At 35.7% G+C, this 23,515-nt stretch overlaps 1 protein-coding gene, 1 long non-coding RNA gene and 1 pseudogene across 2 annotated transcripts; 1 reads left to right on the top strand and 2 right to left on the bottom strand.

Annotated features, from left to right (window-relative positions):
- The first annotated feature begins 572 nt into the window (after positions 1 to 572).
- Positions 573 to 1,199, top strand: LOC130738318 (pentatricopeptide repeat-containing protein At1g12300, mitochondrial-like). Its single transcript, XM_057590289.1, has one exon. The coding sequence runs from the start codon at positions 591 to 593 to the stop codon at positions 1,197 to 1,199; it is 609 nt and encodes a 202-aa protein (XP_057446272.1). The 5' UTR covers positions 573 to 590.
- Positions 1,200 to 5,166: 3,967 nt separating this feature from the next.
- LOC130736616 (deacetoxyvindoline 4-hydroxylase-like) lies at positions 5,167 to 9,273 on the bottom strand (annotated as a pseudogene).
- Positions 9,274 to 11,190: 1,917 nt separating this feature from the next.
- LOC130735454 (uncharacterized) lies at positions 11,191 to 11,991 on the bottom strand. The gene is made up of 3 exons (XR_009018457.1): positions 11,479 to 11,991; positions 11,323 to 11,397; positions 11,191 to 11,230 (listed from the first exon to the last, which is right to left on the bottom strand). It is a non-coding gene; the product is annotated as an uncharacterized LOC130735454 (long non-coding RNA).
- Between the last annotated feature and the right edge of the window lie 11,524 nt (positions 11,992 to 23,515).

Below are 23,515 nucleotides of genomic sequence, written 5' to 3'. Positions count from 1 at the left end.
GATTTGATGTCATATGATTTGGGATATGTCCTTTTGTGAATTAGTTGATTTGTTATGGATATTGGAAGGGTTTGTCATGGACAACCCTCATATTTTACGTAAGTCACGTGATCGATAGATCTGCGTGAGTGAGTGTGAAACTTATAAGTATGTGATTATGTGTATATTGTGTGACCTACTATTATTTATATACCTATATTCTGGAAGTTTACCCTCGCACACCATTGTATGTATTGCTTGTGTTTGGGCGGCCGAGCGACTGCGAGGCGATGGGCGACAACATTATCAAGTACCAAGCTTTGGGGAAGTCGCAGTGGTGCTGCTGATTTGGAGGATCCATGATGATCTGATGAAGTACCATGGCTTTGTATTAGAGTTCGGTGGAGTGCATTGTGAGTCGTTCGTGGGATTGATTACATATTTTTTTATGTCAGAACCCTGTTGCAGAACTTATTAGAGATTGATTGTTCGACCGGCGAGGAGAAGTAGAGTCTTGTATAAGGCTAGAACCTTCTGGGTAGAAAGCTTACCGTTGTTGGTTGAAACTTGCTCGGAGGGGAGTGACTCCAAATGTTCAGAGCTACAATATTATGATCAACGGATTATGTAAGATTAAAATGGTGGATGGAGCGCTGAATCTCCTTGCAGAAATGGATTCCAAAAAGATTATTCCTAACACAGTAACTTACAATTCTCTTATTGATGGTTTATGCAAATCGGGGAGAGTCTCTCATGCTTGGAAGCTTCTTGATGAGATGCATGTTAGAGGTCAACCAGCCAATATAATCACCTACAGTTCTTTATTGGACGCTTTATGCAAAAGCCATCATGTTGACCAAGCAATTGCACTAATCAAGAAAATTAAAGACCAGGGTATTCAGCCTGATGTGTGGATGTACAATATACTTCTGGGTGGACTGTGCGAAGGTGGAAGATTGAAGGATGCACAAGAGATTTTTCAGGATCTTTTGAGAAAAGGCTATCATCTAACTGTCCAAACATATACTATTATGATCAATGGGCTTTGTAAAGAAGGCTTGTTTGATAAAGCGTTGGCCTTATTGTCAAAAATGGAAGATGAGGGCTGTATTCCTGATGCTATAACTTTTGAAATAATTATTCAGTCACTCTTTAAGAAAGGTGAGAATGACAAGGCAGAGAAACTTCTTCGTGAAGTGATTGCTAGAGACCTATTGTAAGAGTAAAACTGGGTAAGATACTTTCTAGTTACACATTTTTAATTTTGATGACAATCATCAAATCTATTTTATTGTCTTTCATTTTATAGATACACGCGATAGCACCTTAGTTTTGATTTTAAGTCATGGGGTGTTAGGTTCATATTGATATTGTAACAATAACAATGACTGATTTATTGATTTTTTTTTTTTGAGTCTTCACATAACTATACTTTTTGGAAGGGGCACTTTTGTGCAATGGTTAGAGTTGCTGGTTAGAGTTGCTTCGTTGTGACTAGGAGGCCACATGTTCAAGTCCTAGAAGAATTAACCAATTAAAAATGCAAGGTATGGAGGCTGCCTACAATACATGCACATTAGGTCCCATATCATTCTCTTAACCTGGGCATTGTTGGAGCTTGATAGCACTGGGATATAACAATCTTTTTTTTTTCTCTCAATATATTGTCATTGTGCTTCATCTACTCTAATAGCTTGATAGCACTGGGATATAGACTGTATGCTGATGAGCAAAGTGCTGTCCTCATCAGATGTAGACCCTATACTGCTATATCAGCTCTTTTATGGTTATTATTCGTGGTGATTTAATGCATAAAGATTATGTTTCTTCAGATCACATGATTCAATGGTAAATGTTGTTTGAGGGTGAGGGTCTAATTCATTTTATACATAGTAATTACATCCCATATTGGACTTTTGATTAATCTGAAGCATTTGATTCAAAGTTTTTGTACTCTTAACTGTATATGAATCATAATTTGTGACTGTGCATTTCTGTTTTCTTTTTAGACTTGCTTTTTATATATTATTCTAAATGACCAAACATAAACTCAGAATCACAGGCTGAAACTTCCACTATACTTGTGCTAGTTAGCAAGTAAAGTTTAGTTCTTGACTTGGAGAGCCCTGACAACTTATTATTGCGTGGATTGACAGGCATTGATACTGAAAATAAAGGAATGCCTATGATATGCTCTTAAGTCTTAAATCCTAAGTCATTGATAACTAATCAAATGAACCAACACAATAAATGGACTCTGTAACTATGTTGTCAATCCCAGTTCCCAGCTGGGACTCGTCGTGGCCATCCTAAAATTGGGATTGCGGGATACCGGAAAGTGGGATGGCAGGGATAGTGATTTTTTGTTTTTCTTTTGTGAAATTTTTACCATATATTTACATACTAAATCAATGATAAATACAGGGTAGAACAGAGGAGAAGAGGGTTCGAAGTGGGTAGAACAAAGGTGACGCTCGCCAGAAAATGGTCAGAGATCTTGTGGTGGTCGCCGGCCAGTTCTGGGTCGAAGGAATGGAGGGTCGAAGAGAGGGAAAGGCTGAACAAAATCAAAGTTCTAGGGTTTTTACTATTGTGGAAACCTGAAAATCCCCCTAAGTAAAAAGCCCCAACATTTACATTTTGGGGGCATTTTTGGAAATTTATGACCTTCGTTATCCGGCCAGGATAATGAACTTGGCAGGATGGGAAAATTCGTCCCAGGGCATGGGTGGGATAGGAACCTGAGATCCTGCTGGATCCCGCTGGGATTGACAACTTAATTTTGTTGTTTTAAATTTTCTGCAGCTGTGCTATGACGATAGATGTCTTATATTGCCTTCATGAAATGGGAAGCTTATAAACTTCTGCTGGACTGTTCTAACTCTTTCAATTGTTCTCTTACTTCTCTATAAATAGGCCCTTGAAGGTTTGACAGGTTCATGGCAAAAGAGTTTCCCAAAGGAATGGAAGTTGTCATGGGTTTGTGATTTGTTATATTTTCGGAGTTTCAGCTTTTGAAAAGCATAACAACTGGAATGATTTAAAAATTGTGTATGGAAATTATCATTGGGCTAGTAACTTCATTATTACTTACCTTGCCCTGAGCTAGAATGGATCTCACTTTTCTCCTACAAGACCAAGTTGGTGGCCTCAAGTTTTCTATGAAAACCAGTGGGTTGATGTCAGATGCATTCCTGGTGCTTTGGTCTTTAAACTGGGTGACATGATGCAAGTAAGCTCATCCATTCTTTTTTGCAGAGATTTATACATTTCATAAGAGAAGCTTTTGAGTTCCTTAGAAGGCAAGCATAAATTCAACAACCAGTATTATTGTTATGATGCTACACTTGACATTCAACAATATGCCTTGTATGTTTGATAAATTTACTCAAACTTGTGGCTGCCAATTGCAGCATCTGCTTGCAGCTGGTATTTCTTTTTTTTTCATGTGAAGTTTCAACCAAACATATAAATGCCATATAAATTTACCAATTTTATATCATATTTAAGTTCATCTAGTCCTGGAACTAGGAACTACTTATCACAGTAAACTTCATCTTCCCATGGCAAAAATAATTTGTTTGTAATGGAATTGCTGGAAAGTATTTGCAACTCTTATAGAAAGGCTGGAAGGAATTTTCTATCTGACTTAATGTGTCAGCCTTTTTTATAGCTAATCACTAAATAGTATTTGTACTTTTAACTGTATGGTTCTGTTTCTTACACATTTATTTTTTTGAATTTTCAGCAGCTGTGTTATCAAGATAGATGTCTTATATTCCCTTCATAAGTGAAATGGGAAGCTTATAAACACCTGCTGGGTTGTTCCAACTTCCAACTCTTTTAATTGTCCTCTAAAAATGGGCCTTTGAACGTTTGACTGGTTCATGGCATAAGAGTTTCCCAAAGGGATGGAAGTTGTAATGGGTTTTGTGATTTGTTATAGTTTCGGACTTTGAGCATCTGAAGAGCATCACTGGAATGATTTTAAAGTTGTGTATTGAAAGTATCATCAGGCTTGTCAGGCAAACTGGTGTTTAGGCATTTAATCTAGAAGTTGGTCATGACTTGTGAATGAATTGTTATATTGTCACTATTTGCAGCCTAACTTATGACAGAGAACAGCTTATCTTCAGCTTCCTCAGAGACATCCGCAGTCTGAGCCTACTCTGCTTGTTGTTTTCTTTCAATTCTGCACTTCTATAATGTATAAATACATAGAACAAATGTGATAAAAGAGATGGAGAAAAAAAGGAGGAGATTATGCAGCTAAGGCCTCATAAATGCAAAGATATCTGTAACTGAATATATTCAAGAGTTCTGCAACAATGCACTAAAATTAATCATTGCTACCGAGTAAAGTTGGTTAGAATTTTACAGTCAAAGCTGTGCACACAAGTTGCATTTAACCAAAAGCATACAAAAAATAAGATTTTAATTGTAGCTACACAAACTAAGCTATTTTTTCTGACCTTTAGAAAAGTCTCAAACTTTTAACAGTCTGAAACTTGGAGAATGTCATAAATTATCATATTCATTAAGCTACAGTTCTAGTTTGTCTCCTTCTTGGCAATATCTGATTGCATAAAGGAGCTGATTATCTTTTCAGCACTAGAACACTTCAGGTGGTGAAGCATGTGCAGCTGCAAGGAATCATAATTTGCTTAATGTGAAAGTGAGAGACTCAGGTATGTTCTGTTTGCAAACTCTTCAATCTTGGTTGAATGAGTCCGAGAGTTTATTTTCCATGTAATAACTTACTTTATTTGCAAACTGTGCACATAAAGTCTCTGCATTATCATTTGGACTTTTCTTATTGTTGAAAATTTGCTGTTAGATAAACTCTAAGCTTATAATTCTCATTTAGGTTTGATATTAAGGCCTACTGGTTATTTAGGCAAAATATCTCATGTTTAGTAATTGGATTTAAAATAAACATTTAACTTGGGTAAGGTTCGTTCAAAAAAAAAAAACTTGGGTAAGGTTATATAGTCATGCTGTGTTGTTTAGTAAGCTACATAATAACTATGTTGAATCAGATTTTCGTAGTTGTTCTGTATTGTTTGATAAACGACATGATGTTGAGTCATAAAACTACCCAAATACTTGAAGTTTCAAATAGATACATCGATCAATAACTTTAAATCCTATATACCTACATATCAGACACATATTCATGCTCTCAATATTTACTTCACATCTTGAAAGGCTCCAAGGAAGAGTTGCCATCGAGGCCTTTTTCAATACGATGTGCTATGACGTCTTTTATAGTAGCGTCCCTGTAGATTGGTGGGTTTTCTTCTGATAACAATTCCTTTATTGGACCAATAACCTTTGACATTCCCTGTGATGATATGTTTACGAAGAAGCTTGCTATGGAAATTCTAGGGCCTACATGCCTTGATAAAACCCGGTGATAAACACTGCTGAACTGGTCATTTGTCATAAGCAGCACCAATAAAAGGGGGACTGATAGATATACTCAACAAAATTTGTGTATGTGAGCATTTTATATTTAAACCGCAGAGCTTTGATGAACGTATCAACAGAAGCATTGAAAGCTGGTAGGAAAAATGAGATAAGCTATGGTGACTATAAAGAGGCATGATCTCATTTTTTTTCGATAATTATATGGTCTACTTGTCTTTCCTTTTGAAGTTATGGATTGGCAACCCTATTTCATGTGTAATTCTTTTTTAAGTTTGTGTTGTTAGTTGTTCCAAAGAAAACAAGCACAACTAGGATTATCACAGAGAGTTTCATGCAATTGTTTACTGTACTTACCTGCAGGAGATCCCCAATGTTTACCACGAGAACCCATGGACTGGAGGAACATCAACCCATTGATTCTGATGAAGAACTTGAAGACCACCCATCTGATCTTGCCGAAGTATTGTCATGAAGTCCCTATCAGAATGCTTTGAGGTGCCCATAGTTAATTCGGGCTCAGGGCATGCGGGATAGTAGTGACCCAAAATAAATTGTCCGTCAGCCGAGTCGATTTCGTTAAGGTAAAGAAGGATTAAGATGGTAAAGCCCAACACTCTTACTTTCTTTGAATATACAATGACAATGTCTCTGAAATGCATACTCATTTTATCAAAGACAAAATAAAAGGTCCAAATTTGATTTTGTTAGCACTCTGCAACTGAAGTCCACAAGTGACATTGACCTGAAGCCATGTAACTAGTATGAAATATTAGAAAGTTGGATGCACATTCCTGTATACAATTTTTGTTTTACATTTAAGCCTGTGTCATGTAAAGATATGAAATACAAGGAAGTTTGCATATTCTAGAGTAACTGTTTAACTGTTTAGCTTATATATATAAAACTGCCAAGTTGGGGTGCTTTTGATTGGCTTGTTGAGAATGTTTTCTATTTTTATTTTTTTGATTTTACTAATAATAACGAGTAATGATATATACACACCTCCTTATTTATACACTTCATTTCCACCTATTTTTATTTCTATCTCTCTCCTCTTATCATCTATCACATCTTATACTTTCTCTTTCTTACTTTTTCTTTTCTTCCTATCTCTCTCCTCCTCCACCTCTTTCCACCTCAATTTAGAGGTGTGGACAAATAATTATTGAATAATAACATAAGGCAAACCTTATATTGAAGATTTCTAGATGCTGTTTTTTACTTTTCACTACTTTTTTTATGAACTTTAGAAGCATGTGCATTGTGTTAGTGCCAAAATAGCAATAACAACTGATGCAATGCAGGAGTAGATTAATTAGGAATTTATTATTTTTAGTATTTTTAAATATGTTTAGGATCTATTTTGTTTTTAATTAAGTTAGGATAAATTTGTTAGGATTTGTTATTTTTAATTACTTTCTAATTGAGTTTAGGATCTTTTAGTTAGGATTTTCTTTATTTTTAGTTTCATTAGGGTTTTCCTATTTCTCTATTTAAGCACTTGGAAGGCAATACCCTACTCAGTTTTTGATTGATAATAAAATTCAAGAGTTTTCTCTTCTTCTCTGGTGGATTCCAGTGTATTTTCTAGGGTTTTAGCGCTGGCTATCTCCCTTTCTGGTGGATTCCAAAAACCCTTTTTTTAGGATTTGTACTTGCAATCCTAGTACGACTTCCGCTGCATCAAGTGGCATAAGAGCAGGCTTTCTCCTGTCTCTTTTCTTTGCTTGATCAACCATGGAAGATCAACCAGTGACCAAAGCAGACTTGAAGGATGTTACCGCGGCTCTTACTGCGGCCCTAACTGTTATGACACAACAGATGACACAACATATGAAGATGTTCACGACGGCTATAACGGCGCATGTCAACAATACCAACAACGGTAACCGGCGACGAGACAGGAGAGGGAAACCACATAGGTTTATGTGCGACAACGACAACAATCATTCCGTTATATACTTACCTTCCCAATCCTTACCTTCACCATCGGTATCTCATCCTTATTACCAGTTCAATACCCAACCTCTAAAACCACCGAAACTCCACACCCCCAACCTGCTACATCCAACCTTATTAATCCTTACCCCAACATATCACCGACTGCAGAACCAATTTCCTTGCCACAACCCCTACCAAAACCTACTTCAAATTCATGTCCATCTGCAAGACCTATATACGCAACTTCTTCGGAATCAGATTCTCAAATTTCATTTGCGCCATCCTCTATTGTTGACATGGAAGATGAGGCAAAAACGTTGGAGGATGATTTGGTACCATCTGCGCAGAAACCAAGGGAAGTTGACGTTACAAAAGATGAAAACTTTGGCAACATGAAGTCCTCAGAGTTTCTTACATTCAAATCTTCAACTCCGCTTCCTACAGGAGTACAAAGCACAATTATCCCCTATAATCCAAAAGCCCCCCAAGGTGATTTTGGAGAAACTGGAGAAGTTAGGATTGATTAAGGATAGTGATGGTGCTCATGGGATATTTGTTGAAGGAGATGATAAAAAAAAAGTTCGGAGCTGTAGTAATGGTGTTGTTGGTTTGGTTTGTTTGCATATTGAAGCCTTTTATTTAGAAGAGAACTTGTGGTCAAGTTCTTTGGAAGAAGAAGAGAATGTAAAGACATTAGAGACACTTGATTATGGCGCATTAATGCAGACATCAGATAGTTCTACACAGACTTGGGTATTCGACCCTGACATTCTTAATGTTGTTCATGAGTTCCGGACAGATGCATTTGTTTTTTGTTATGTTAGAACTCGGGGTCAGGTTCTTCACAAGAAGAGGAGTCTGATGCAGGAGCAGATTAATTAGGAATTTATTATTTTTAGTATTTTTAAATATGTTTAGGATCTATTTTGTTTTTAATTAAGTTAGGATAAATTTGTTAGGATTTGTTATTTTTAATTACTTTCTAATTGAGTTTAGGATCTTTTAGTTAGGATTTTCTTTATTTTTAGTTTCATTAGGGTTTTCCTATTTCTCTATTTAAGCACTTGTAAGGCTATTGATTGATAATAAAATTCAAGAGTTTTATCTTCTTCTCTGGTGGATTTCAGTGTATTTTCTAGGGTTTTAGCGCTGGCTATCTCCCTTTCTGGTGGATTCCAGAAACCCTTTTTTTAGGATTTGTGCTTGTAATCCTAGTACGACTTCCGCTGCATCAACAACATTACCTGCATACTTGTGGTATTTCTTCTGAGTTGGGAGGATCTGGATTTACATAAAATGCAAATGTGTCCCTCTAGTTAGCAGCAGGGTCCCTGTAAAGGGTACCATTGGAGAAGTATCTATCCTTCTTATTGCGATCCCGGGAGGAGCAAAGGGTATCCTTGAATCAGCATCTTGTCCATGAAAACTGCGGATTCCGCTGAGATTTTGTTTGTCTTGAAGATTTATGATTGGGATGCTGAAGTTGGACTCACTTTGTAAGTTCTCATTGGTATCCAACTTGGAGAGGTGGATTTGCCACCCCAACCATTAGATTTCACACCCCCTATTTTCGGATTTTCAAGTTCCAAATTATTTCGGAATCTTAGATTCCGAAATTAATTCGTGATTTGTAGTGTACAATACATGTAACACCCCACTTTTGAGTGAAAAAATGCTTCGAAAACTTTATTTCCGAAATATTTCGGAAACTAAATTTCCGTAAATGGGGTGACATTTCTAATGAGTGGGGTGCCAAATCTAATGATCTCCAACTTGGGAGAGTAAAACATGGGTGGGATCTTTGTGACCCCAGATTCTAAGAGGCCTTCACACCCAGCTTGGAGTCATCAAAGGCGTTTCAACTTTTCTGTTATAACTGGAGTCCTTGCCTGTCTCTAACTCGTTTGTGCCTGTGCCCACCATACTGGTTGAGTAGCAAAAAGCACAGTGCACCAAATCTAAAAATCAGTTATGATGATGCTAAGGTAGTGGTTGACAATATGAGAACGAAATTAAGTGATGGCTCTTCAATTAATGGATTTTTATTTCTTAAAATGTAAACTTAATTCTGAAGAATATGATCTTTTGAAACAAGAATAAAAAAGGGCACGTTCTTAATATTTCATATTTTATTCCATGATTGAGCAGCCTAATATGACTATGCCCGTCTGTTTGTACTTACTTGGCTTCTAGTAATTTCTTGCTTTAGGTCACTGAAAGTTTTAGCTGGATCGAGTATCTACCAATTTTGTTTTGGGTCAATGATAATCTATCAATCCTTGTGCTTTATCTCTAAAGCCTTCCTTGTTGAGCTTGTTATAAGACATGTTTTATCAATGTACTCTACGTTGACAAAAAAAATTGGCCTTTGAATTGAATGGAATTTTCTGTATGTAGGGAATTTTAAATAAACATTAATAAATTTTGATTAAAAAATAAATAAAAATAAAAAGTTGTAGAGACCAGGAAAGTTAGATTTAACAATGTTAAAAAAATTGGACCGGTCATTGAACCGGTCGAGGCACATGTTCAAGGTTCAAAGGTCGAACTGGGGACAAACCGGGGTTCGACCGTGGTAATATAAATAATACATTACATATATAAATAAATATATATATATATATTTATATTAATATAGATAGTATATGCTATTTTTTGCCCCGTACGTCAAACTCACGGGGCGAAAACGTGCGTCTACTATCTATGTGATTGCCCCATGTACGTAAGTATCAAAGGCTTTTTTAGGGGTGGGTATACTCTTTTCCCTTCACTAGGTTTTTATCTCAATTGGGTTTTTCCTAATAAGATTTTAATGAGACATTTTTTCTAAGTTTTTGGCCTTTACAAGGAGAGGGGACTTTTATGGTTTGTTTTAACTAGAATTGTATCTGGCATTCCCCTATCATGAGAGGGTTGTTCTCATGTTCTTTTTCCATTCAATAAATTTTTTGTTGTAAAAAAAAAAAAGTAATATGCATATATTATTAAAATAAAAAGTTGGACCGGCCGGCCGATGGATTTTTTTATTGGAAATCAAAATATTCAATGTATTATCTTTCCAATAAAAAGTTTATATTTTTATACTTACCACTAGTTAGAATCCTCTCTTCACTACTGGTGTCGCAACTCCATTAGAGGAAGGCTGAGAAGATGACATGTGACAGCTTCTCACAAAATAACCAATCTGCCCGCACTGATAACACTCTGTCTAATATGTTCTATGTAGGGATGGCAATGGGTCGGGTAGGGTGTGGGTTTTGGAAAACCCAAACCCAAACCCGAAATCAAAAACCCGCACCCGCACCCGAACCCGAAATGGGTGGTAAACTTAAACCCACACCCGAACCCATTGGGTTTCGGGTTCACCCGACCCGTACCCACACCCGCACGCGACCTCAAACAAACAGCTGAACCCGGAAACCCGACCCGAAGAATAAAACCCGACCCGGTTGCAACCCGGTCTAACCTTGAATAACATTACTTTCTTAACAAATTTCATTGCTTTTTAGTTTTTACAATCAAAATCAGAAAAAGCACATTGTATGTAAATTCATTAGGCTGACAATTATTCTCCACCATTTTTTTTAAGAGCATGATGGCCCTTAGCAAGTGCCTCAATCATAGTATTATAAGCAATTAAAAAGACAACAACAGTCTTAATCTTCTCAATTACAAAATTCATGGGTCCTTAAACTTCTCAATTACATTTGAAAACCACAAGTAAAATAAAAGTGAGATAAACTCAACAATTCAAAGTCTTCAACATCAAGCATAAATCCAACACAAGGAAAAACTCAAAGCATACAATTAAAACAACAATCAACAACAGTTCTCAATAGCTCAATCCAATTATCTAAAGTCCACAATCTTCAACATCAACCTGTTATATTCACGTTAAGCAACTTATTAGTAATTTTTCTTAAAGCAACATTGAAACAAGTTATTGTAATCAAAGTTAACAATAATACTAACCGTGTTATGCATTAAAGCATAGATGCAGTAGCTATTAATCATCAAAACGGTAACTCAAACCATCTATTATTTCAGCTGTAATAAGAAGTCAAAATTAAATAAAACATCGAAGCTTAACATTAATAACATATTCAAAGCAAATGAAGAATAAAATACCTTCGTCATCGGACTCCATTTCATTCAATACCGTAGCATATTCTTGTGCAACACTAGAATTCAAATTCCCTACAAATATCCCACATAGAGTACCAAAGAATGATTAGTTGACAATATATAAACATAATTTGAAATTAAATGATATTGAATTAAAATTTTAAAATTTTACCACCACTCTCATTAGACCATAGCCAACTCCTAGCACACATCAAAGCCTCTACAGTAGTCCAATGAAGTCGACTTCGATGAGGGCTCAATATTCGACCACTAGTGCTGAATGCCGATTCTGAAGCTACTGAAGAGATTGGAATAGCTAACACATCTCTTGCAATTGTTTGAAGTGTTGGGTAAAGTCCTCCATTTTCCTTCCACCAATTTAAAATATCAAAATCAGGCGGTGCCTTCTTTAAGACTTTCTCACCAAAATAATGATCTAACTCAGATTTAGTATTTGTAGAGCTAGCTTCTTCCTCCCTCTCAACATACGATTCCAATTCTTCCACCAAAGGGTCATCATGAGCAACATTAGTATCAATCAATGGAGAGCTTTCAATAGAATTGTTTTTGCTTTGATAATCAGAAAGCAAATCATAACACAAATCTTGGATTCTTTTCACTTGTGCAACTGAGTTGTTAGCATACAACTTTGCAAAATAGAACCGAAGCACTACCAACTTGTTCCTAGGATCCAGAACTATAGCAACTCCCATGACATCATGTATCACACTCCAATAACTTTCAAATTCTTTCATCATCCTATTTGCCATCTCCTTAATCAATGTATTAGAGGAGCTCTGCCATCTAATTATTTCCAACTTAATCTTACAAATCTTGGGAAAATAAAGATTGGCAGTTGGATATTTGGTACCAGAAACCAACTCAGTTATATCATTAAGCAATCCTAAACACCCACAAACATCCTTTGCAAATTGCCATTGTGAATTACTTGGCAAACAAGTGTATAGCTTTTCACGTTGAGCTAGCCGAACAAATACATCCTTGTATGGTATGGCAGACTCAAGCATCTTAAATGTTGAGTTCCACCTAGTTGGAACATCATTTACTAAGCCTCTAGTACAATTAATTTTCAATTGTCTAGCTGTTTCTTCAAATTTTTCGTGCCTTTTTGGGGTACCATTCCAATACCCCACACTCTCCCGAATCTTTTCTACACCATCCTTCACCACTTGTAGGCCTTCTTTAACAATTAAGTTTAAGATATGCGCAGAACAACGCATATGCAATAAAGACTCATCCTTTATCAAAGACTCCAACTGCAACTTATTCTTAACAAGGTCAATCATTTTATCATTTGCAGCACAATTGTCTAAAGTGATTGTAGACAATTTTGAGTCAATGTTCCAGTTCATCAAACATTCGACAAGTACTTGACAAAGTCTTTCACTCGTGTGAGGGGCTGGAACATAAATGAACCTAAAATAACAAGGAACATAAATAACTAACTTACATTTAAAAATTTTATCATACAAAAACAGCTAGTAGGATAAAAGAAATTTAAACTTTATTACCTCAAAATTCGACTTTGTAAAGTCCAAGTGCCATCAATGTAGTGAACTGTGACCGCCATGTAACCCTTTTTTTGGTTGCTTGCAGTCCACATGTCTGTGGTAATGGCCACTCTTCCTTCATGAGTGTCTAGCATCTTCATAGTACATTGCCTCTCAATATCATAGATTTTCAAAATCTCCTTCTTGATAGTGTTTCGACTAGGAACTAGAAACAATGGTTGGAGAGAACCTAATATTCTCCTAAAACCAATATGATCCACTATTGATAGTGGATAATCATGCATGACAATTGCATTTGCAATCAACTTCTTTGTTTTCTCTGCATCATAATTTCCAAAGCCTATCTCTTGCTTGCCTTGGATGGCTTTAGGCATGATGAATGTTTGCCCTTTGTTATGGCCTCTCGTCTTAATCAACTTCTGAGTACACCTATTTGCATGGCCACGCAAGTGAGTTGTTCCATACGTTGAATTGCCACTAAGATGTTTCTTGCACCACTTGCATACCGCCTTTACTTCCCCATTCACTTTAACCTTATCAAAATCATTCCATACCTCACTTTTTGGCTTCTTTGTTGGAGGTTGTGTTGAATCTGCAGCATCTTGCCCATCATGAGTTGAATCATTTAGTGAGGGACCTTCAGGTGTAGGATTAGAAGATCCTTCCGGACTTGGTTCATACATGCTTTCTTGTGAAGGATTAGAAGTTCCTTCCGGAGTTGTGTTCACTTGATCCATTTTCCCTATAACATCAATAACAAAATCAGAAAAAGTAAACAACAATGTTTGATAAACAAACAAAAATTAAACTTATCTCAATTAAACTTATCTAAATTAAATATCACTTGTGTAGCAGCAGTGTCATATTAAAAGCACAGTTCTTCTGAGAAGAATGATTAAAGTGTAGAATAAGGAGAATGCAAGAAAAAACTATGATGTTTTATGAAATTCAGTGCATATTGTGTGAAGATTTTACCTTGATAGTGTATTAAGTCAACCAATGCAAAATCAGATGCTGCATCAATATTAGCCCAGGTTGAAGGTTAAAGTGTCATACTGGATTTGCTACATTAAGTAATATGTCATTCTTTTTTATCCTAGGATTTGCAAAGAGAATACTCATTAATGGTTAAACATGGATTTCCAAATTTGTAATTAATCTTCTTGAATCCTAATTTCATGCTAGTATCTTGCTGACATGCTCCTTCAAAGTTCAAACAGAATAAGCTATTTATTAATGACTTACTTACAAGAGAGCAGAATGAAGACCATGTGTGAATGCACACCACAGACAACTGAATGAATATATATATATATATATATATATATATATATATATATATATATATATGTTAATCTAATCATGAATGAACAGATTTTAATTTCACTATTTGATGTATATACAATGAATCTGACCAAAGTAACGTAAGATACAAAACTAATTAGTACAAATCCAACAATTTGTGATGTTTTATGAAAGTAATAGACATTCCTTACTGACATATTTATCTAGTAAAACTGTAAAAGGTCCATGGCATTATTCAAGCACTGCCAGCACATAAGTTAATCTATGTTTATCATGCCGATACATTTTGGAACTGAAATTGTTAGCACAAGTAGCAATATAAGAAGGGAATTTCTACTAGTTATGCAAGTAACAACACTTGAAACCGTTCAAAAAAAAAAACAACACTTGAAGTTGATCCAAATTCAATATAGTCTCTTCTTAGGTTCAAGTTGTACTAGACTAGTGGAAGAAGCGGGTAAGCATCTAAAAATTCCTGAAGTGCAGTCAAAATTTTCTATACCTTGCAACTACATTTTAAACAATGAAAAGCATAACAAACAACCAAGGCAAGCTTCAGGCTCCTTTGGAAAAAAGAATATCAATTTGATATTTTTCTCAGAGAACAGCTCAATAAACTGATAAAAACTCAGAACCAAGATAGACCCTTTAAACTTTCCAGCTAATACAAGTATACAACACATTCAAAGATCTTGTAATGGGAAGTTGGTAATTGTTTAAGTTTTTACCCTCTCAGTCTCAATCTTCCTAGGCTCTTAAATGCTGAAACCTCAGGTTCATAAAGCAATAAACCAGGTAAATGCACAAATAATTGCTCCAGACACCTCCAATTTGTATGATAAGCAATATTTCAAATTTGATCATCAATTAGAAGCTATGAAATCAAATTAAATTAAAATAACCCCCTTTTCATCTCAGATATTAAAAAAATAAAAAGATGAATTGAAAATCAAACTCAATCAAACACGGTCAGAGAAACAAAGCCATGGCCATTACTTGTGCATGGGGTCTGAGAAAAAATGCAGAGGTGACGGCGGCTCCGTGGAGGCGTGGACGCTTGGACGGTGGCTCCGTGGACGGAAGAAGGAGACGGAGCGGGCCTGGAAGAGGAGAACGACAGCTCCGTGGACGGAAGAAGGAGACGGAGCAAGACTGGAAGAGGAGAATGGCAGCTCCGTGGGCGGAAGAAGGAAACGGAGCAGAACTGGAAGAGGAGAAGAAAGCCGTGATCTGAAAGTGGAGAAGAAAGCCGTGACCTCAAACCCTAATTCTATTCTAATAACATATATATACCTAAGGATATATCTGGAATTTCACTTATACAAACCGGGTTCGGGTAGGGTTCGGGTGCGGGTTTAGCCAAACCCAAACCCGAACCCAAAAACACTTTCAGCAATCGGGTAAAACCTGAAACCGAACCCATTAACTCGGGTTTTCACCTAAAAAAATCGGGTCGGGTCGGGTGCCCATGGGTTCGGGCTTCTCTGCCATCCCTAGTTCTATGCACATGTTGAAGGTATGAAAAACACTAGAAGGGGGGGGGGGAGGGGGGGTTGAATAGGGTTTTGAAGATTAACCGCTTTCTCTCAAAGATAAAAACAATCTTTTCCGTGAAAGAGTATAAAGTGCTAAAGAAGAGGGATAAAGAAAAGCACACAAGGATTTTATCCTCGTTCACTTGATGAATCACTCAAGCTAATCCAGTCCACCCATTAAGGTGATTTCTTCCTTCTTAGAATGAAGACAATCCACTATTCAAAGAATGTTACAACTGCACTAGCACACCTTGCTCAGTGACTAACAATACTAAGAACTAGCAGCCCTAAGACAACCTTGCCTTAGTCTTCTCAAGAATACTGACCTCACCGGTCTCTCAAGGAACTACAAACAAATCCTGTGAAAGAGTTTGGTTTACAATGAAATGCTTCTAAACAAGCAGACGTAAATACAATAAGAACAATGAAGAAATATTGCTAAGGTATTCGCTGAAGGTTTTTCACTTGTATGCACAATAGTTTCTTAGGTAATTTCTTCTATCTTCAACCTTTAAATACTCCAAGGTGTTGAGGTTGTTTCCTTTGAAAGAATATATCCGTTGGAGGGCAGTGTTGGAATTTCCAGAGCCTGCTGTGGCTGAACGTCGTAGGTAAGGCGGTCAGAATAGTACATTTGCTTTTGTACGAATGAAAATGACATTGCCTTAGCCTAGTTGACTCTTGATCTTGGGCAACGCTTCATGTTGGAACTTGTGAAGCTGTTTGATCAGAGTCAGAAGGAAGCTTGGATCTTTTGAACTTCAGAACTTCTGCTTCTGGACCGTTCATCAGAACATCTGGCCTTTAGAGCATGAAATGCTTCTGGTTTTGAGAGCCAACTTACTCTTGGACTTCAGAGCTTCCAAGTCTTTAGCTTCTGGACCGTTCCTCAGAACATCTGGTCTTCAGAATTTCAGAGTTTGAATCTTTCAGAGTCCACATCAGAACTTTCATCTTCAGAGCATCTGAAGCGTTTGCTACCGTTCAGAAGAACGTAGTGAATGCAGAAGCGTAACGTTGGCTACTCTTGTGTCTTCAACTTCTGATAAATGTTGAGTCTTTGAATCAGAGTCAGAGCCTGTTTGCCACAACTTAAAAGACAAACGTTAGAGTACCATAATTGTTCATACATAATAATAAACTTGTTATCATCAAAGAGTTGTACCACCTAACCAAATCTTGGTCTTACACATGTGGCATATGTGTATCTTTGCCTCCTTATTGTCCCCAACGGTCTTGATAAACCTCAACTTTGGAACCTAGCCCTGATGGCCACCAGATACATTGGATCGAGACCTCTCGTATGAGTCCCGATAAATCTTGCATTATCTTCATGTCCTCGCTCGATAGTCAATGCCCTATCCAAAGCCTAATCACATGTCCTGACCATGTGCTCTAGAGTCACCCTAAATAGGTAACTTTAAGACCATAAACAAATCTTTAAACTCGTAGCCGCTAAATGGCCACCAAATGTGGCACATACTCAATCACCAATATCTGGTTTATCTGCACAAGCACGTTAAACTCACGTGCTCTACAATCTCGAACGCTCTAGGGTAAGATATGAGCCAAGAACAAACGGGAAAAGTCATCCTAGAATATAGGAGAACTAGTTGGCCTCACATAAAGCATAGTCTCATACCATCGACTGACTACAACGCGTAGACGAAATGCAAGTAGCTCTGCCATACGAGTGACAAAACATCCTAACTCTTGACAAATTCAAGACACTTCATCCAAAAAATGTTTAGAATCCTCCTATACATTTGAGCCAAGAAATGTTGGAGGATTGAGCTTAGTGAATGTTGTCAGTGAAACCTCTATCCCTCTAGGCTAAATTGGTGGCTGCCCATGTTGAGCCACTTTCTAATAGCTTCAGACACAACTTCACCTTTTTCCCCTTGTTGTTGCCCATGCTCCCTAAACACTGAAGCTCTCTTGTTGAAAATTTTGTATGTTAGCCGGTATTGGGCCTAAGGTTTGACCCCCTCTCCTAGTGTCACGGCTCGATTTTCAAGGGTCACAATAGTGACCTTAAACAGAAAATAAGTATGCATATTTTCTTCCAAAATAAAAAGATTTTTTTCTTTTTCTTTTTTCACAAGAATGTTCTACGTCATGCATACATAAATAACCCATCCATAAACATTATAACTAGAAAAGTAACCATAAAGCATAAGTCTTTCGATGAAAGTAGTTTTCAAGTTACGATCAAATAAACAATAATGTAGATAAAACTCCTTTTAGTTTCTCCGAAAACATTTTCTTTCTGCAAGAAGTATAAGGTCCATAGTTCCCATAACTAAACTAAACAACATAGTAAAAATACATGACATTCGTGAGCACACGAATCTTGTTACACCGACGACATCTCGAGAAGGTTCTCCTCTTCATCTATACCACCTGTAGTGACACCATAGTGCACATCCACAAGAAGAGAGGACATACAAGGGTCAACTTCATACCATAGGGTTTATTGTAGAACACGGACAAACACAAAGAAAACATACCAATCAATACATGTATATAAAGAAATACAACTCAGTCACAACCAAAAGTCATAAGTTGATATCGTACAAGGGAACCTACATTGTCTCTAATGTAAGCGTATGCAATATGCTCAACGCAGTTTCACTATGATCCGGATAATAATACACCATCATGCATAATAGGTAGGCGGGACAACACTTAGTCAGTCGAATTCTCGCACCCATGGTTGTCAATCTTTAGAGATATCTCTTAATCTCTTACGAGATTACGATATCTGGTACAAAAAACGAGAGCAACAAGGGGTAACAACTTTTTTTTTTCCAGATCTCGAGTGATCTCTAGAGATATCTCTTAGTCTCTTGTAATATCGCGAGATTACCATGAGATTACGAGAGTAACTTACTTGGTCTGAAATGTTAAAAAATGATTATTACAAGGGCATTTCAGACATTTGACCCACCAATCTAGGGTTTTCAGCAAATCAATCCTCATTCTCGCATTCACAACCACTGTTTGTTTCACTCACATAACTTCTAGTGACTTATTTGTTCTTGTTTTATGTTTAACATAACTTGTATTGATGTTTTGTTAATTTGTTATGACTCACATACCTTAGAATTGAAAATTTTATAGTTTTATACATTGTTTAATTGTCATTGTTGAATGATTTGGATACTTTTTAGTACTTTTAGTATGACCTCATCATTATTATGGTTTTAAAAATAATATTTTTGCAAAAATAAATCTCTTACGAGATTACGTTATGAGATTACCTCCCCTCCATGAGATTAGGTAATCTCTAGAGATTGACAACCTTGCTCGCACTTGTATCACCATTTGACTAATGAATGTCACTTAGTTGATAATCACTTCACTATCGACCTCTGAACGCATGATCACTCGATTTCCCTCCGGAAACAGGCATGGACGCTCCATCATCTCAACAAATACATGCATGCATGATGTAATCGTGGTTAGCCAAACAAATTGTAAGACCCATATTTTAAAATTTAATATTATTAATTAAATTCTGACTCACGCTCAGGTTCTATGTATGCGTGAGAGGAAACTTTGACAAGTGAATGATAAAACTGACAAGTGAAACGATTTATAATATTTTATATATCTATAATTAGAGAATTATAGTCATTTCGAATACTAGTCCAAGTCGTATTCACACCCGACTAAGGTTCGCAATATTCACACCCGATGAGGTTTTAATTAACCTCCGTAGAGACTTAAGTGGACCTCCGGGTCATGGATAAAAGTGCTCGAAGCTCCTTCTAGAGTTTTCGTCCGCGCTGTCTTGATCCTTTTACTGAAAGGAATCTATCTAGCGTTTGATGCACGCTGCCAGTGTAAACATATTTTACGCAAACATCAAATTGAATTCCGCCACATCATAAAATATATTTATTTTAATTAAAATTTAAAATGAAAATCATTTTTCTCCTAGTAGCATGTCGTGATTGGTTGTCCGTATAAAACTGTTTTACACTGATGGTGCATATCCATTAAACTCATTTTCTAATATTATTCTTCAAGTTATTGGTAAATATAGATACGTCTATTTTAATAATTTAGAATTTAATAAGGAAAAAGCTAGGTGATATGATGGATAACAACACAAAAATGCACGACATGTGTAAATCTTCAGCATATTGATTTGTTTGCCAACTTTATCGGTGTAATTCCATTTTCTAATTTAAATTGAAATCATTAGACTAACTTATCGACTTGCATTTTAGTTTATAACTAGCGTAAGTTCTCATTGCATGCCAAAACACGGGGAGATTATTTGTGAAAAAATTAAGAAGATTAATATTAAAATGGTTGCTGTGGTAACTTAATCCAGATTAAGGCATGGTACCTTAAAATGATATAAAGCAATATAAAACATACAATTCAAACTTAAAGGAAGAGGATGGAGAAAGATTTAGAGGTTTAATATGGGTGGAGCATGAAGGAAGAAGATCCTGACATGAAAGGAATTTAGATATCTCTCAGAATTGCAAGTTGAACTAAAAACCGTAATTTTCATATTGTGTATTATATAACATAAACAAGCTTAAAAAGTCTATGTTATTAATTCATTAAGTCGATTATTAACCTTTCTAAAATTGCAATAATAAATCCTTTCACCTTTTTTCAACAAAATTATAACTCAAAATATCACATAGGGTACCACACCCAAAAAAAAATTCTGGGTACCACAGAATTTACCTAATATTAAATGTAAGATATTAATTTGTTATTGTGAATAATTAAGAAATAATCAAATAATTATATCTAATGATTAAAATTATGATAACATAATTATCTAACTAGAAGATTTTTTTTTGATAAGCCAAATAATGCATTAAAAGAGAGTACAAGGGGTACTCCAACCCTTAATACAAAAAAAATAAGACAAACCAAAGTAAATAAAAACATCTAACTAGAAGATACATACACTAAAATATATCAACTATATAAACTAACATATATATATATATATATATATATAGGGAGCATATCAGGTGAGAGGAGTGGTTTATGGTGAGAGATGAGAGCATTAAATGATAGCCATTGATTTAAAATATATGGTCCAGATCTAATCTCATTTAAAACTGTCACGTGCCACATTCCTCTTTCTTCATCACGGTTTCTCTTCTGCACAAAACCTCTGTCAAGAATGAAAGCCTTAAGCCAGCAATTCTTTTCCATTTGGTCCAGATTCAAAATCTCAACTAGCAATTCCAAATCTTGATTGCAAAGCCATCAATTTTTTTCATTTGTTGACAGAAGGAATTTTTAAACTTTGGCCCTAATAAAATCCCTTGTTTGTTTCTCTCTTTTTCCAGTTTTTTCAAGCACACAGAGGCTCTTCTCCGCCCACTACCTGATCGGAAAAATCCAGTCACCATTCTTTCCGACGACACCTCCACCGAAAATCCGTAATCTCAGCCTAGCTCCACAACCAGCCTTCGATTATCAATTCAACCTACGATTGCTTGCCATGTTTTCGAGCTTTTCCCATTCCATCCAATTCTGAAGATTTTTTCATTTTCATCAATTCAACATATATCTCTGTTATTGTAATTTTTTTTTCCCTTAAAAGCCAAACACCTCAACTCTGAATAAATTCACTTCAATCACATGTACGCGTTAAAAATTGTGGGGTTGAAGTATGGTAGGTGCTTTCTAATGATTAAGAGAAATTCAGGGTTGTTCGTTGACTGGGTGGCTATGTGATTTTGAGGCTGGTTAGATTGCAGAGTTGATGGCAATGGAGAACAGAGCATTGGGGAAGAGTGGGGTTGGTCGCTGAACTGTTTCAGTGGGTGGGTGCGCCAGATCGGAGGCTTTTGGTGGCGGAAGTGCCACCACTTCCCATGATCTCCATCTTCAGATCCTCTACTTTCTCAACTTCTTCTTCGCCGACGCAGTCACACAATTCGACTTCGCCACCATAACCGTAAGAACCCTCAAGCTCCTCGGCGATGCCCACCTCACCGGCGACCCCGCCGTCCCCAATTCCACCGCCGGCAGGGCCCTCTACACCACTCCTGTCAGATTCCGGTAGCCGGGGAACCCCCTTCCGGCTGGGTCTGGGTATTGAAGAGGAAGAACATCATCGTGTTTTTGGGGACTGAACAAAATGAGAGAGAATAGGGAAAGCGAGGGTCACGTGAGTCTTTTAAGAGTGAGAATTAATCTGAACCCTTTATTTTAATCCAAGGGCTATTAATTATTCCTCTCATCTCTCACCATAAACTACTCCTCTCACTTGATACGCTCCCTATATATATATATATACATTGACATTTTGTAATTCTTTACGACATGTTTTCACGTACTATCAATTTCTCAATAAGTTTATACGTATACTCCGGAAATTATTGAAAATACTGAAATTATAGTATATCTATTAGTTTTAACATGAATGTATTTTTAACGTAAAATATTAATTCCTGTAAAAAATTTGTACCTTGTAATTTAAAAAAAAATTAATTGATAAATCTTTGTAAAAACCTTTCACAACGGTATTGTCAATGAAAGCTTGCAATTTATCATTCTTAAAAAATAAAAAATAAAAGTATGAGGTATAATTGAGAAAACTGAAACACAATTTTGATAAGAAAAAGTAGAAAAATAAATAAAAGAAAGCATGTCAAAACAACATTTGCATCAAGTAGAACCATGTACATAATATATCGGACATTGAGATGCTTAAAACTTGGAATAATAAACCAAAGCCGAATGATTCTTGCTATGGATTTCACATCCTTCCCAGGCCTGATGCTTGATATTTTCACACAAAGTAGTCATTTTATGATTAACTTGTCGACTTGCATTTTAGTCTATAATTTGGTGTGCCAAACAGATTTTCTAATTAAATAATTAATATACCAAGTAATAAGAAATACCTTGAAATGCATTTAAAATTTTCAAACTCAAGTAATAATTAAATATTTTTTAAATATTTTTATTAGGTTACTATTGACGGTAAACATTATAATACCACAATTTTAATATTTATAATTTTATTATAAAATTTTTTAAAGGTATAAATATAATTGTAAGAATTGAATTTCTTTGACTTTAATGTTGACCTAAATTTAATATTTAGTAATATAATAAATAGTATAATTTGTAATATTAAAATAATTATTACTTTTAAAATTCTTCAAATGAATTATTAATTAATTTGTTAAATAATGGTGCTTTTCTTATTTATACTTAATAAATTCCTTCAATATTTAACAAATTATATTTCATATATATAGATAATATCAAAAGTATTAACTAAATTCAAATTATTATAAAATTATTTATAATTAAATTTTCATTAATACTTTCTCAACCTAGTTTTAATACTATTATATGAAGATTTTAATCATGTAACATTAAAATTTCACATCATATATATACTTGTGTGTGTGTGTTAATATGTCATATTTGTCATCTATTTGGCGTGGAAGAAAATAAGGTCGAATCTTTCAAAATGGCTTTCCGCGTCCATCAATATCTTATTTTAGGAGTTTTGTTCATTTCTTTGCTTTTGATTTCAGGTAAGGAACACAAAATGTCAATTTTATCTCTTAAGTTCCATTTCCAATTTATATTTTACTAACTCAAAATGAAAACTTATAATTTGGTTTATTTTATTTTTTGTTCTAAATTTATCGCTTGAAA

This window comes from Lotus japonicus, chromosome 2 (genome assembly GCF_012489685.1).
Source record: "Lotus japonicus ecotype B-129 chromosome 2, LjGifu_v1.2".
Lineage (NCBI taxonomy): Eukaryota > Viridiplantae > Streptophyta > Magnoliopsida > Fabales > Fabaceae > Lotus > Lotus japonicus.
Note: the sequence above shows the minus strand (reverse complement) of the source record. Positions and strands in the feature narration are given on the sequence as shown.